Source organism: Leptonychotes weddellii, chromosome 5, assembly GCF_054177405.1.
Source record: "Leptonychotes weddellii isolate Sample4059 chromosome 5, ASM5417740v2, whole genome shotgun sequence".
NCBI lineage: Eukaryota > Metazoa > Chordata > Mammalia > Carnivora > Phocidae > Leptonychotes > Leptonychotes weddellii.
In genome coordinates this window covers 14,221,967-14,235,942 of record NC_138373.1, presented here as the reverse complement: position 1 = coordinate 14,235,942, position 13,976 = coordinate 14,221,967, and the positions used below count along the sequence as shown (strand labels likewise).

The 13,976-nt window shown below is 40.9% G+C and overlaps 1 protein-coding gene and 1 long non-coding RNA gene across 2 annotated transcripts in view; one reads left to right on the top strand and one right to left on the bottom strand.

The window, feature by feature from the left end:
- LOC145721532 (uncharacterized) overlaps positions 1-13,976 on the top strand; it is a 90,331-nt gene that overhangs the window by 8,834 nt on the left and 67,521 nt on the right. The window lies entirely within an intron of this gene.
- Positions 3,058-3,980, bottom strand: NUPR2 (nuclear protein 2, transcriptional regulator). Its single transcript, XM_006729878.3, has 2 exons — positions 3,620-3,980; positions 3,058-3,291 (listed from the first exon to the last, which is right to left on the bottom strand). Exon 1 carries the CDS (start codon positions 3,920-3,922, stop codon positions 3,626-3,628), a length of 297 nt encoding a protein of 98 aa, XP_006729941.2. The 5' UTR covers positions 3,923-3,980; the 3' UTR covers positions 3,058-3,291; positions 3,620-3,625.

The following is a 13,976-nucleotide window of genomic DNA, read 5'->3' as shown; positions in this document are numbered from 1 at the left end:
GCAATAAAATTCTAGTCAGATGGTAGGTACCAGAAGTTTTAAAATTGTGCAAACCTGTTCCAGAAATTCCACATCTAGGAATTCAACAAACAGTCATGAATGTGTAAAGAAATTAGCTATAAAGATGTTCATTTAACAAGTTGTATAAAATAGGGAAAATCAATAAATAACTTGTGTCCTACAATATAGAATTATATGTTATGATTCATACACATGATGAAATGTTATACAGCCATTTAAAATATTATGAAAGAATACCTGACATGAAAGTATCTTCACAATATATTAAATGGAAGAGTAGGTATACATAGTATGTTTATATTCTGAGAAAGTTCATACATATTTTAAAGACTTGAATTATGTACACTTAAGTAGTGATGTTACCGATTGGATAGTGATTGCTTCCTTTTTTTGTTGTTGTTTTTGCTGTTCATATTTGCCAATTTGTCTAAAATGAACACACTTTTAGTAATTAAGCATACCATGGTGGTTTAAAATAGGTCCACAGATTCTTTGACACTTCTTTCAAAAAGTGGAGCCTAATTCCTCTCCAACATCATGACCCTAAGCTAAAACCACCCTGTTAGCCACTTCTGAATTCTTTACCTCTGGAAACTAAGATAAGTATCTGTTGCTGTAAGCCACTAGGTTTTGGAGTAATTTATTACACAGCAATAGGTAACTAATACACAATTTCTACAGTTACTATATTTAAACTATGAAAGTTTTAGTATCTAAGGTGAGCAAAATCTCGTTAGAACACCTACAGAGTGTTGTTTTAACATGGCTTATGTCTGTCTGGGATTGTGATGAATTGGGAATTGTGTACGTACTGACATTAGCCCTAAGGTCCTTACACTAAGGTCCTTACACTCTAAATCTAATTTTTTCCATTGGATAACTAAGACATACTTATGTGAATGCCATGCCTTGCACATACCAGACAAAAAAGAATGAACCAATGAATGAATTTTTAACTGTTGATCTAAAAATACAAAATACGGGATGCCTGGGTGGCTCAGTCTGTTAAGTGGCTGCCTTTGGCTCAGGTCATGATCTCAGGGTCCTGGGATCGAGTTCCGCATCGGACTCCCTGCTCAGTGGGGAACCTGCTTCTCCCTCTCCTTCTGCTTGTGCTCTCTCTGTCAAATAAATAAAATCTTTAAAAAAAAATACAAAAAAATACAAAATACTATATACACAAGTGGTTAGGTGGTGTTTAAATGAAGTTCTATGGATTTCAAAGGGATGGATATTCACTGTGGGTGAAAGATTCGGAGAGAAAGTGGCACTTAAAATAAGTACAGGTGGAATTTATTTTAGAAAGATTAAAATGATAAAGGGGAAAAGGGCATGCTAAGTAGGACAGCACAGATTCACATGAAGAAGCAGAATCGAATATGGTGAGGACAGGACAGAAGATCTGTGTCAAGTACCAAGTGTGTTTTTGGAAGTTGTGGTACAAAATTGAGGAAAATCTAATAGATGATTTCCAGCACAATGTAAGGAATCTAGGCTTTTTATCCTACAGGGTTAGAGCAGTCCTTGAGGGGTTTTTTTTATGTTTAAAATGGTCTTCAGGAAGATTAATCTGGACATGGTATCTCTGAAACACAGCAGGAGAGTAGGAGTAAGGAAAAATCCTGAAGGCCAAATTCCGTGGCAATGGAAACATTACTAATGATGTAAGTGCTGTGCTTGCTTCAGCAGCACATATACTAATCATGTGAGGGCCTGTTATATACCAGGCACTAAGAGCTTTACATGTATTATTTTATTTACACCTCACAAGAACTTTCTTTTTTTAAGATTTTATTTATTTATTTGAGAGAGAGAGAATGAGAGATAGAGAGCACAAGAGGGAAGAGGGTCAGAGGGAGAAGCAGACTCCCCGCGGAGCAGGGAGCCAGATGAGGGACTCGATCCCGGGACTCCAGGATCATGACCTGAGCCGAAGGCAGTCGCTCAACCAACTGAGCCACCCAGGCGCCCGACACCTCACAAGAGCTCTTGCAATAGGTACAGTATTATACCCATTTTATAGATAAGGGACAGATAACTTAAGAGTTTAAGCAGCTTGCCCAAGTTCATACAGGTGTTTGACTCGTCAAAGCCAGGACTCCTACTATAGCAAACTCTATTCATTCTTCTGAATATAGTAAATGAAGAATATAACACTTTGACTAGAGAGGAAGAAGGGATTGTGTTCTGTAAACTTAAAAATAGTTGCTATTTATTGAGTTCCTCTTATGTGCCATGTGCCAGGCCCTTAACTGTGTGATATGATTTATATATTTAATCTATAATCCATAGTTTGGTACGGTAATCTGGTATCATTCCCATTTTACAAATGAGAAACCAGAAGCGTGGTGTAACTTGAAAGTAGTTACCTCAGAAGTGTGCCGAAAGCCACAGCGATGAATAGTCATAGTGAGGATTAAAATTCAGGTTGCTCCTTCCAGTACACAGCACTCTTCTCTCCTTAGAAGGACTCACCACTGGGCACAGAGGCCTAACGGAATGCAGGCTGAAGAGAAAGGACAGCCACCATGACACTGACACTGTGTGTCTAATTTTTAAGCCACAACTCAACTCTTGTCTTTGAACGTGCAGTTTGTGGGTGGTTCTGAACAGAATCTTGCATATGATAGAGGAAAACTGTGATGCTGGAAGGAGGGAATGCTTTCGAGTATCTGCTATCCCTGGTGTCCTTTGTAACTAGCTGTATGACCTCTGAAAAGTGACTTGAACTCCTTTGCCTCAGAATCCCCTCTATAAAATGGGAGATAGCAGCGTCCACCTGAAAGGCTTGTTGTGAGATCAACATTGCAGAGAACCTAGCAAATGTTCAATATACACTATTACAACGGAAAATATTCCTGTTCTGGCAAATATTAAACTTGCACACCACATCTATGAAATCTTGTACAGATTCCTATCTTTGTTCCCCCCTATTCATCTTGTTTACACATAAGATGAACTTATTTGTTCATTTGCGGACTTGAAACGAGTTACCGTAGCAACTGAAAAAGACAAAAAACAAAACCACCAGAAGAGTTCAAATGCCGTTCTTGCTGCTTTTAATTAAAAACCCTAAAAAGGCATACCCACTTGGACACTTGGATGTTACTTAATTAACAATCAGTAAGGAAAAGATACTGAAGCGGTAAACTTAAGCGATGTCGAAAAGAAGTCATGTCGACCAACACGGATTCTCCCCCTTACGACCACAGTTACAGCTGGAGTCAGAGAAAATACTTTTATCAGGGCCTTCGGGTATCCTGCAGAAAACTGACAAAAAAATAAAATTATTCTCTTTAGCCCATGCATAGGCACTGGAAGTAAATTCTTCACTTATATTTTTTAAAAAGATGTTTTCTGCATTTCCTAGCCTCTTCTCCCAACTACAAAATCCAAAAGGTAGCGGTTTACACTATTCTGACTGCAGCCCAGAGATGAGCTGGGCGTTTAGGGGGTCCAGCGGTGACTCGCCAACGCGGAGCAGCCTCGGAAGGGGGCGACACTGCCCGGCTGCAGACGGCCGACGCGAGAGGCGCGCGGGCGGCCAGGGTGCTCGCGGGGCTTCCCAGGGCTCCGGCCGCTTGCAGCCCGCACGCACCTGCGCTCAGCCGAGCCGAGTGCGCGCCCGGGGCTGCAGCTGGCGCTGGCGCTGCTTGCGCTGGCCGTTGAGGAGCTTCTGCGCGATCTTGCGCTCGTGGCCGCCGGGCACTGGCCAGTTGGTGCGCAGTTCCCGCTCGCGCCGCGTCCGACCCTTGCTGCGCCCGGCCCCGCAGGCCGGGAAGTCGCGCAGGTAGTAGTAATCCAGGCACTCGTAGAGCTCGTCCTCGGAGCTCACGGGCGGCCACCTCTGGGGCGGCTGCGGCTGGAGCCGAGCCTGGGCGCTGAGAAGGAGCGCATCCATCGCGCCGCGCCCCAGGGCCGCCCGCCCGCGCGCGCGCTTCTGGAGGGACCTGCCCCGCGTTTCGATTGGCTCTGCCCGCGGGGGTGGGGCTGACGGGTGACGTCACAGAGCCCGGAAGGAGGCGCACGCCAGGCTCCGGCACTGCGGTCCCAGGAAGCGTGACGCTTTTCTCCGGCAGCCTGTGCGCTGCTGGCGGGAGAGGGGCGTTTGGCAAAATCCGACTGAACATTTTGTTATCTGTCGGCCCGAAGTGGAAAACTACCCAAGTGTCAACAACGGTGAGGGACTGCTTAAAGAACACGGGCCATACATTCCTCCGGAGGACTTTTATCGGCAGTAATTTGTTAGGCTGTTGATGACATGAGAAAGTGCTCAGTAATGATGTAAAGTGAAAAATTCGCTTTGAAGACTATGTCTGGTATTCCAGTAACGTATTTTTAAAACATCTACCTATATAAAAGATTGAAAGGAAAGCCATCAAAGCGCTAAAAGTACTTGTGGCTGGAAAGGCCACACATACATTAGCTCTTTTTCCTTCCCGCCGTCCCCGTTTTTGGTAAGGAGTATGAATGAATGGTATTAAGCGAGAGATTATAAAGGCCTGCTACAGAGCCTGGAACGGCGCGCGATTTCGCATTATTCGCGGGTGCCCAGGTCCTCCGGTCAGGGGACGCCAAACTTGTTAGCTTGGCGCGCCGGCAATTTGGGGTGAGGGCCCGGAGTAGGGAGCGGCGGTACAGGGGATTTAGCTGTGTCCGGCCCCCGCGGGCTAGCCCGGGGGTGCGAGAGCAATCAGGCCGGGTGACGGCGCCCGAAAAGGCCGGGTCTCCCTCCTCGCCGAGGCGGCAGCTGCAGCGCAGGGCGGGAGTCTTTGCGCTCCGCGGCACCCCAGGCTCTGCGGCGACTCCCAGGTCTCATTACCTAGTTAACTGTCTCTCCAAACGCTGCTCTCAGGGAGTTACTGCGAAGAACGCCTTCGTTTGGGTGAGGTTTAACTAGCCCAGATAATTCTCTTCCCACAAAAATTGCAGCTATCGTCTCGGGGATTTTCTTTTTAATAGATCAAAAATAATTCCCTACTTAAAAAAAAAAAAAAAAAAAAGGCCTTCCTAGATATTCGATCTTGCTGAGTTTGCTGCCGATTTGAGATTTTTTTCTTCGGCACTGTGAAGACCTATCCCTGGTGGGGCGTGGCCTACATACCACGCTCTGAGGGCAATTTTGGTGGTTCCTTAAATGAACAAGTCCCGGGAGAGTGTTTTTAATAAAATACCGAGAGGATTTTCTCTTCTACCCATGTCTTACATTTGCTATTGCGAAAAAGAGAAACTAATATTTATCCTTTTACTGTTCTCCCACGCATGATCTTTTTAAAAAAAATCTTTTCAGTTTGTTATGAAAATATTCAGATATCTTAAAAGTGCAAAGAATAGAACAATGAACTCTCATATCCCATCACACGGATTCAACAATTATCAAGATCCTGTCATATTTGCTTTATATATATCCCTTTCTGTTTTCCTCTGCTGCAGACCTAATGTCATTTCACCCCTATATTTCTCCATATACAGCTCTACAAAACTAGACTTATTGCAGTGTTATTTTCACACCTGACAAAATCAGCCACCCCTGTTATTAGCTAATACCCAGTCCAGAACATTTCTCTGATTGTCTAAAAGACATCAGAATACAGTTCAGAATATACATGAAATCTATACATGAAGCTTGCTTGGAAGTCTCATATTCTAGGGCAGTCTCCCTGTCCTTTTCATTTTCCCCTGACATTGACTTGTTGCAGAAACTGGGTCAGTTGTCCTGTAAAATGTCCCACTTCGTGGATTTGTCTGCTTCTTTGTGGTGTCATTTAACTTGTTCCTCTCTCTTCCATATTTCCTATAAATTGAGGTTGGATCTAGAGGCTTGTTTATACTCAGATTCAATTTTGGGGGCAAGAAAACTTCCTGGGAAGTAAAGTGTGTTGGCATCACACCAGGATATCCACCATAGTTCATTGTCTCAATTTTAGTGATGTTATGACTTATCAGTGAACTCAGGTGGTAACAGCCTTTCCTTGAAATTGAGGTTCCACATAAACTTTTATCTAATGATTTCATCTATAGTTCATTGCTTTATTTGCTATTATGTTCATTTGCTATTATTTCATTATGGGCTATGAAATGTATTTTTCTAATTCAATCATTCCTTCCACATTTATTTGCTAGAATTCTTTCTTTCATGAACCTAGGCCATTTGGTTACCCTGAAATACATTATGACAAGAAAGGCAAAACAAATGTTTAATTCCCTTTAATTTTTTAAAGTTTGTTTGTTTGTTTAATCTCTACACCCAATGTGGAGCTCGAACCCATGACCCAGAGATCAAGAGTCACATGCTCTTCCAACTGAGCCAGCCAGGTGCCCCTAATTCCCTTTTAAAGATGGGTTTTCAGGGGCGCCTGGGTGGCTCGGTCATTGGGCGTCTGCCTTCGGCTCAGGTCATGATCCCAGGGTCCTGGGATCGAGCCCCGCATCAGGCTCCCTGCTCCGTGGGAAGCCTGCTTCTCCCTCTCCCACTCCCCCTGCTTGTGTTCCCTCTCTCGCTGTATCTCTCTCTGTCAAATAAATAAATAAATAAATCTTTAAAAAAAAAAAAAGATGGGTTTTCAGGGTTCTGATGGACATGGCTCTTTTTAAAACACAATGTGTTCAATCCATTTCATTCATTTTTATAATTTTTTTAATGCTCAAATTGTTCCATCTTTGGCCAGTGGGAGCTCCTTCATGTAATTCCTATGTTCTATTGGCATTAATCTAGTAGTCTTGGAGAATGCCTTTGTTTTCTGGTAAACCAAGATGTCCATCCAGGCTCATCCTATACATTGTATGCCCCAGACCTGGAATCAGCCATTTCCCCAAGGAGTCCTTGATCTTTTTAGTATAGAGAATGGATTTAGACACAACAGTCTTAAGGCTATGTATTATGTTTCTTGGTCTTTACAAAAGCCCTGTGAAATATTACTGTCCCAATTTTCCAGATGAGGAAACAGTTTAACAACTTCCCCAAGGTTATATAACTAATAAAAAGAGCCAGGGGGTGCCTGGGTGGCTCAGTCGTTAAACGTCTGCCTTCGGCTCAGGTCATGATCCCAGGGTCCTGGGATTGAGCCCCGCATCGGGCTCCCTGCTCGGCGGGAAACCTGCTTCTCCCTCTCCCACTCCCCCTGCTTGTGTTCCCTCTCTTGCTGTGTCTCTGTGTCAAATAAATAAATAAAGTCTTAAAAAAAAAAAAAAAAGCAGAGCCAGGCTAAGAGTGAGATCTTCTGATCCCTAGGTAATTGTCTCTTCCATATTACTATGCCTCTTCATATAAACTCCTTACTTGTTGGTTCACAGATTGCTAAACATTCCTGCCCTCCTTGCTTCTGAGATGATATTTAAAAGCAGGTGCCACCATCTGTCTTGCTCTCTTGCCCCAGAACTCTGAATTGATTCTGATGATATCATTGCAGTAAGATTTTAAAGTGGACTTTGTACCTTATTTGGTGGTTTGACTCCAGATCCAGGGGATTAAACAACTTACAATCATACTCCAGGAGCAGACTTTAATTCTTCATGTTAGCATAACCATGCACACACAGTTTATAAAGCTCTATCTCATCACTTTCTAAAGAATTATGGCAACTACCTCATAAGGTAGTGGAAAGAAAAATGGAGATTCAGCCCAGTCATTTGCAAACTCAGAGGTGACTACAGCTTATATTCAACACTTCTTTCTCTTCCCCATTTATTCATGCATTTGCATTACTTGGGGATTTTTCTAGCTCCCCTATAAGATTAGAAACACCTTTGCCCCCACCCCTGTCTCCAGCTCACAGTAGGTATAAAATATATGCCTATTAAATAAATACATATATGTATGTATAAACAACCAAAACCATTAAAAACTGTTAATGAAAGTGAGTGAAATTTAAATAATTTAAACCTTTATTCATTTATTCAAAATATATTTACTAAACGTGTATCATGTGCTAGATATTGTTTTAGACTTTTAGGATAAAGTTCCCTGCTCTCATGCATTTTATTCTAGAAGAGGCAGACCATAAAAAATATGTAATATATGATCTCTCAGTGATAAGTGCAATTAAGAAATATGCAGCATGAAAATGTCATGAATGTGATATTTCAGACACAAGTTCTTTTTGAGGAGGTGGTATTGGAGCAAAGGGCAAAATGAAGATACCAAAAGTGACATGAGCAATTAGTAGCCTAGGAAGCTCCAAACTCTTGTTCCCACACAAGACATTAAAACAAACGAACAAATAAACAAAAACCAAAAAAAAAAACCAACCAAACAAACAAACAAAAAACCACCCAGAGACTGGCTAAAATAATCCTGTAGGAGTTCTGGTAAACAGTTAAAATAAATACCCAATCAAGAAAAAAATCACATTCAAAACAGTAGGAAATTTTATACTGTTTTTACTTGTCCTTGCCCCACACCTTTCATGGCATAGCAATGGTCTTGGCCAGAAAGAAGCAGCAGCCCAGTCCCCAATTCCCTCCTTCAAACCAGAGAGAGCAGAGCAGAACTTACTTGCTTTTTTTTTTTTTTTAAAGATTTTATTTATTTATTTGATGGAGAGACAGAGACAGCAAGAGAGGGAACACAAGCAGGGGGAGTGGGAGAGGGAGAAGAGGCTTCCCGCTGAGCAGGAAGCCTGATGTGGGGCTTGATCTCAGGACCCTGGGACCATGACCTGAGCTGAAGGCAGATGCTTAATGACTGAACCACCCAGGCGCCCCGAGCAGATCTTACTTGTAACAGTCTAACCTGCGTGGGGACTGAAGGACTTGTATCTGCTTTGTCTAACCCAAAGCTCAGGTGGAAAAGTGGTGGGCAGTGCTCAAGAAAGCTGCAGAGGGACTACAGACCTACAGATGCCTGAGGGAAGAGATTATCTAGAGCCCCGAGAAGCTGGATGAGTCTGTGGAAAATTAAGACATTCAAAAGTAGCCATGTATACGGGGGAATTAGTAAAGCCACACAAGCTGAGGGAAGACATCTACTCAGAAGGGACCTCAAGCTGATCTCAAGGTCTAGAGAAGAGCCAGATAACTAGAGAAGGAATGCTTGAGTGCAATACCAGTCTGCAAAGATTAGGAGAGATGGGTTCTTTCTAACCCCAATTTTCAACACCAACAGAATTACAAGACATACAAAGAAACAGGAAAACATGACCCATTTAAAGGAAGAAAATAAACTGGCAGAAACTATCCCTGAAAAAGCACAGCATCAGACTTACTAGATAAAGGCTTTAAAAAAAAACAAAACTATCTTTAAATACCCCGAAAGAGCTAAATAAAAACACAAAAAGCTAAAGGAAATCATGAATATTATATGTGAACAAAATGAGAATATCAAAAAGGGGGTAGGAATTATAAAAAGGAACTAAAAAAATCTTGAGCTAAAAAATACAATAACAATTTAAAATTAATTAGAGGGGCTCAACAGCAGATGTTGAGCAGGCAAAGAATCAGTGAACTTGAAGATAGGACATATGGAATTATCCAATCTGAGGAGAGAAATGAAGAATTGTGAACAGAGCTAAAGGAACATGTGGGGTATCATCAAACGGATCAATATATGCATTATGGGAGTTCCAGAAGGAGACATGAGGAAGAAAGAGGCAGAGATTATTTGAAGAAATAATGACCAAGAACTTCACAAATTTGAGGAAATATATGGGTCTACAAGTCCAAGAAGCTCAGTGACTCCAAATAGGATTAAACCCAAAGAGATTACACCACAACAAATTATAATCAAACTATCAAAAGAGAAGACAAAGCAGTGAGAGAAAAGTGATTCATCATGTGCAGGAGATCCTCAATAAAATTTGCAGCCTGGGCACATGGCTGGCTCAGTCAGTGGAGCATGAGACTCTTGATCTTGGGGTTGTGGGATCAAGCCCCACATTGGGTGTAGAGATTACTTCAAAATCTTTAAAAAAATTTGCAGCCAATTTATCAGCAAAACTTTGGAGGCCCAAAAGGAGTGGGATTAAATATTTAAAGTGCTCTAAGAAAAAAAAACCTGTCAACTGAGAACTCCATACCCAGCAAAAATGAGGGAGAAAATAAGACATTTCCAGATGAATAAAAGCTAAGGAACCTGTCTTCCAATAAATGCTACAGAGAGCCCTATAGGTTACAGTGAAAGCGTTCTAGACAGTAACTTGTAGCCATATAAAGATTTAAAGATCTCTGTGAATGGTAAATACATGGGCAAATATAAAAACTAGTATTGGGGCGCCTGGGTGGCTCAGTCATTAAGCGTCTGCCTTCGGCTCGGATCATGATCCCAGGGTCCTGGGATCGAGCCCCGCATCGGGCTCCCTGTTCGGCAGGAAGCCTGCTTCTCCTCCCTCTCCCACTCCCCCTGCTTGTGTTCCCTCTCTCGCTGTGTCTCTCTCTGTCAAATAAATCAATAAAATCTTAAAAAAAAAAAAAAACTAGTATTGTTATAATTTTGGTTTGTAACTCAACTTTTTATATTCTACAGGATTTAACAGACAAGTGCTTGGGGATAATTATAAATCTATGTCAATGGGTATATGATACATAAAGATGTAATTTGTGATATCAATAACAGATAGTGTTAGTTGTATCCAGAGCAGTTTTTGATTGTATGTGATTGAAGTCAAGTTGGTATCAATTTGAAATAGATTGTTATAACTTTGATATGCAATCCCCATGGTAACCACAAAGAAAATATTTATAGAATACAAAAGGAAAGGAGAAGGGAATCAAAAGTGTCACTACAGGGCGCCTGGGTGGCTCAGTCGTTAAGCGTCTGCCTTCAGCTCAGGTCATGATCCCAGGGTCCTGGGATCAAGTCCCACATTGGGCTCCCTCCTCGAGGGGAAGCCTGCTTCTCCCTCTCCCACTCCCGCTGCTTGTGTTCCTGCTCTCGCTATCTCTGTCTCTGTCAAATAAATAAATAAAATCTTTAAAAAAATAAAAAAGTGTCACTACAAAAAAATTAAACATAAAGGAAAGCCATAATAAAGGAGATGAGGAACAAAAAAAGCCATAATATGTGTAATTTTCTATAATACATACAAAAACAAATAACAAAATGATAAAAGTAAGTACTTCCCTTTCAGCAATTACTTTAAACATAAATGGACAAAACTCCCTAACAAAAGACAAAGATTGGCAAAATAGATTTTTTTTTTTTAAAGATTTTATTTATTTATTTGAGAGAGAGAGAAAGCATGAGGTGGGGAGGGTCAGAGGGAGAAGCAGACTCCTCGCCGAGCAAGGAGCCCGATGCCGGACTCGATCCCGGGACTCCAGGATCATGACCTGAGCCGAAGGCAGTCGCCTAACCAACTGAGCCACCCAGGCGCCCTGCAAAATAGATTTTTTAAAGATTTTATTTATTTATTTGAGACAGAGAGAACACGAGGGAGAAGCAGGCTCCCTGCTCAGCAGGGATTAAATATTTAATCCCAGGACCCCAAGATCATGACCTGAGCCGAAGGCAGACGCTTAACCAACTGAGCCACACAGGTGCCCCGGCAGAATAGATTTTTTTTTTTTTTAATGAGCCAACTATATCCTATATTTTATTTTATTTTTGAGTTTAAATGCATTTTATTTTTAGACAACGTACATGACTTTTTTTTTTCTTGAAAACAGTGCCTCCATCCAAATAAATCAAAGTCAAGTTAATGAAGAGTTTAAGATGACATCAGATGTCTAAGTCCTGGTGTTGTGTGGATGAAGAGCAGCAGCCAGTTATGACAACAAGTGATACATCCAAAGCAATAGCCAAATTAGTTGACATTTTTCCATTTCTAAACCATTCTTAAAGAAAATCATACGTGGAGTCACACCATCCTCACAATAGTCCAGCAGAGCAACCATTCCATCTGGATTCATGTTTTCACCAATAAAGAACTGGTAGTTTTTGAAATTAGCAAGGATGTGCTTGATTTATTCTGCAGCCCATCATACAAGTTTTTAGTCTTTTTGGTCTTCGTTCTTAAATTTTGCCTTTGATTGACTTCATGTAATCTTTTATGTACTTCTATCTTTAAAATATTTTTTTTTGTTTAAGAGAGAGAGCAAGACCAGGGAGGAGGGGCAGAGGGAGAGGGAGAAGCAGGCTCCCTGCAGATGCCCCCCAAGATATTTGTTTTAGATCTAAGGACACAAATAGGTTGAAAATGAAAGGATGGAAAAAGAGACCAGAAGAGGGGCACCTGGGTGGCTCAGTCAGTTAAGTGTCTGCCTTCTGCTCAGGTCATGATCCCAGGACCCTGGGATCGAGCCCCATGTCAGGCTCTCTGCCCAGAAGGGAGTCTGCTTCTCCCTCTCCCTCTGCCTCTCTCACCAGCTTGTGCTCTCTCTATTTCTTAAATAAATAAATAAAATCTTTTTTTAAATGGTAACCAGAAGAGAGCTGGGGTAGCTATACTAATATCAGACAAAAAAGACTTTAAGTCAGTAATTGTTGCAAGTGACAAAGAAGGACATTTATATTGATAAAAGGATAAATTCACAAGAAGATAGAATAATTGTAAAAATACGTGTATAAAATACCAGAGATCCAAAGTATATGAAGCAAACAATGATAGAGTTGAAGGAGAAATAAACAGCTTTACAATAACAGCTGGACATACCAATACTCACTTGCAATGGATAGAACAACCAGAAAAAAGATCAATAAGAAAATAGAAGACTTGGGGTGCCTCAGCTGGTTAAGGATCTAACTCTTGATTTCAGCTCAGGTCTTGATCTCAGGGTTGTGAGTTCAAGCCCTGCACTGGACTCCACAGTGGGCATGGAGTCTACTCAAAAAAAAAGAGAGAGACTTGTACAACAATGTAAACCAATTAAACCTAACAGACATGTATAGAACAGTTGAACCAACAACAGCAGAATACACATTTTTCTCAAATGCCCATGGAACATTCTCCGGGATAGACCATATGTTAGACCACAAAACAAGTCTTAATTGAAATCATACATAATTTCTTTTCTGATTACAGTGGAATGATGCTAGAAAATAATAACAGAGAGAAGATTGGAAAATCCACAAATATGTTGAAATTAACTATAAACTCTTAAACAACTGATGGATCAAAGAAAAAAAATCACAAGGGAAATTAGAAAACACCTTGAGAAAAATGAAAACAGAATAACAATATACCAAAACTTAAGGGATGCAGAAAAAGTAGTGCTAAGGGAGGAAATTTATGGCTGTAAACATATACATGAAATAACAAAGGACTCAAATCAACAACCGAACTTTACATTGTAAAGAACCAGAAAAAGGAGAGCAAATTATACCCCAAGCTAGCAGAAGGAAATGTTAGAGATTAGAGTGGATATAAATAAAAAAAGGGAATAGAAAAACGATAGAGAAAATAAGCCAAACCAAAGGTTGGTTCTTGGGAAAAGATCAACAAAGTTGACAAACATTTAGCTAGATTGGCTAAGAAAAAAAAGAGGAGACTCAAACTACTAAAATCAGAAATGAGAGTGGAGACATTTTACCAATCTAAAAGAAATTAAAAGAAAAACTATGAGAGTACTATGAACAATTTTACACCAGCAAATGGGATAACCTAGGTGAAATGGACAAATCCCTAGAAACACAGACCTATCAAGACTGAATCATGAAGAAATAGAAAAGCTGAATAAATTAATGACTAGTAAGAAGATTCAATCAGTAATCAAACACCTCCCAACAAAGAAAAGTCCTTGACCAGATGGGTTCACTGGTGAATTCTACTAACCTTAAGAGAATCAACACCAGTCCTTCTCAAACTCTTTCCAAAAAACTAAAGAGGAAGAAACATTCCTACTTCATTCAATTAGGTCAGCATTACCCTCATAAATGGCCAGATAGACACTATAAGAAAACTATAAACTAATATCTTTTATGGACATTGGTGCAAAAATCCTCAACAAAATTTGCTAGTAGCAGCATATTAATAGGACTATAGACCAAGACCAAGTGGGATTTGTTCCTGGAATGCAAGGAT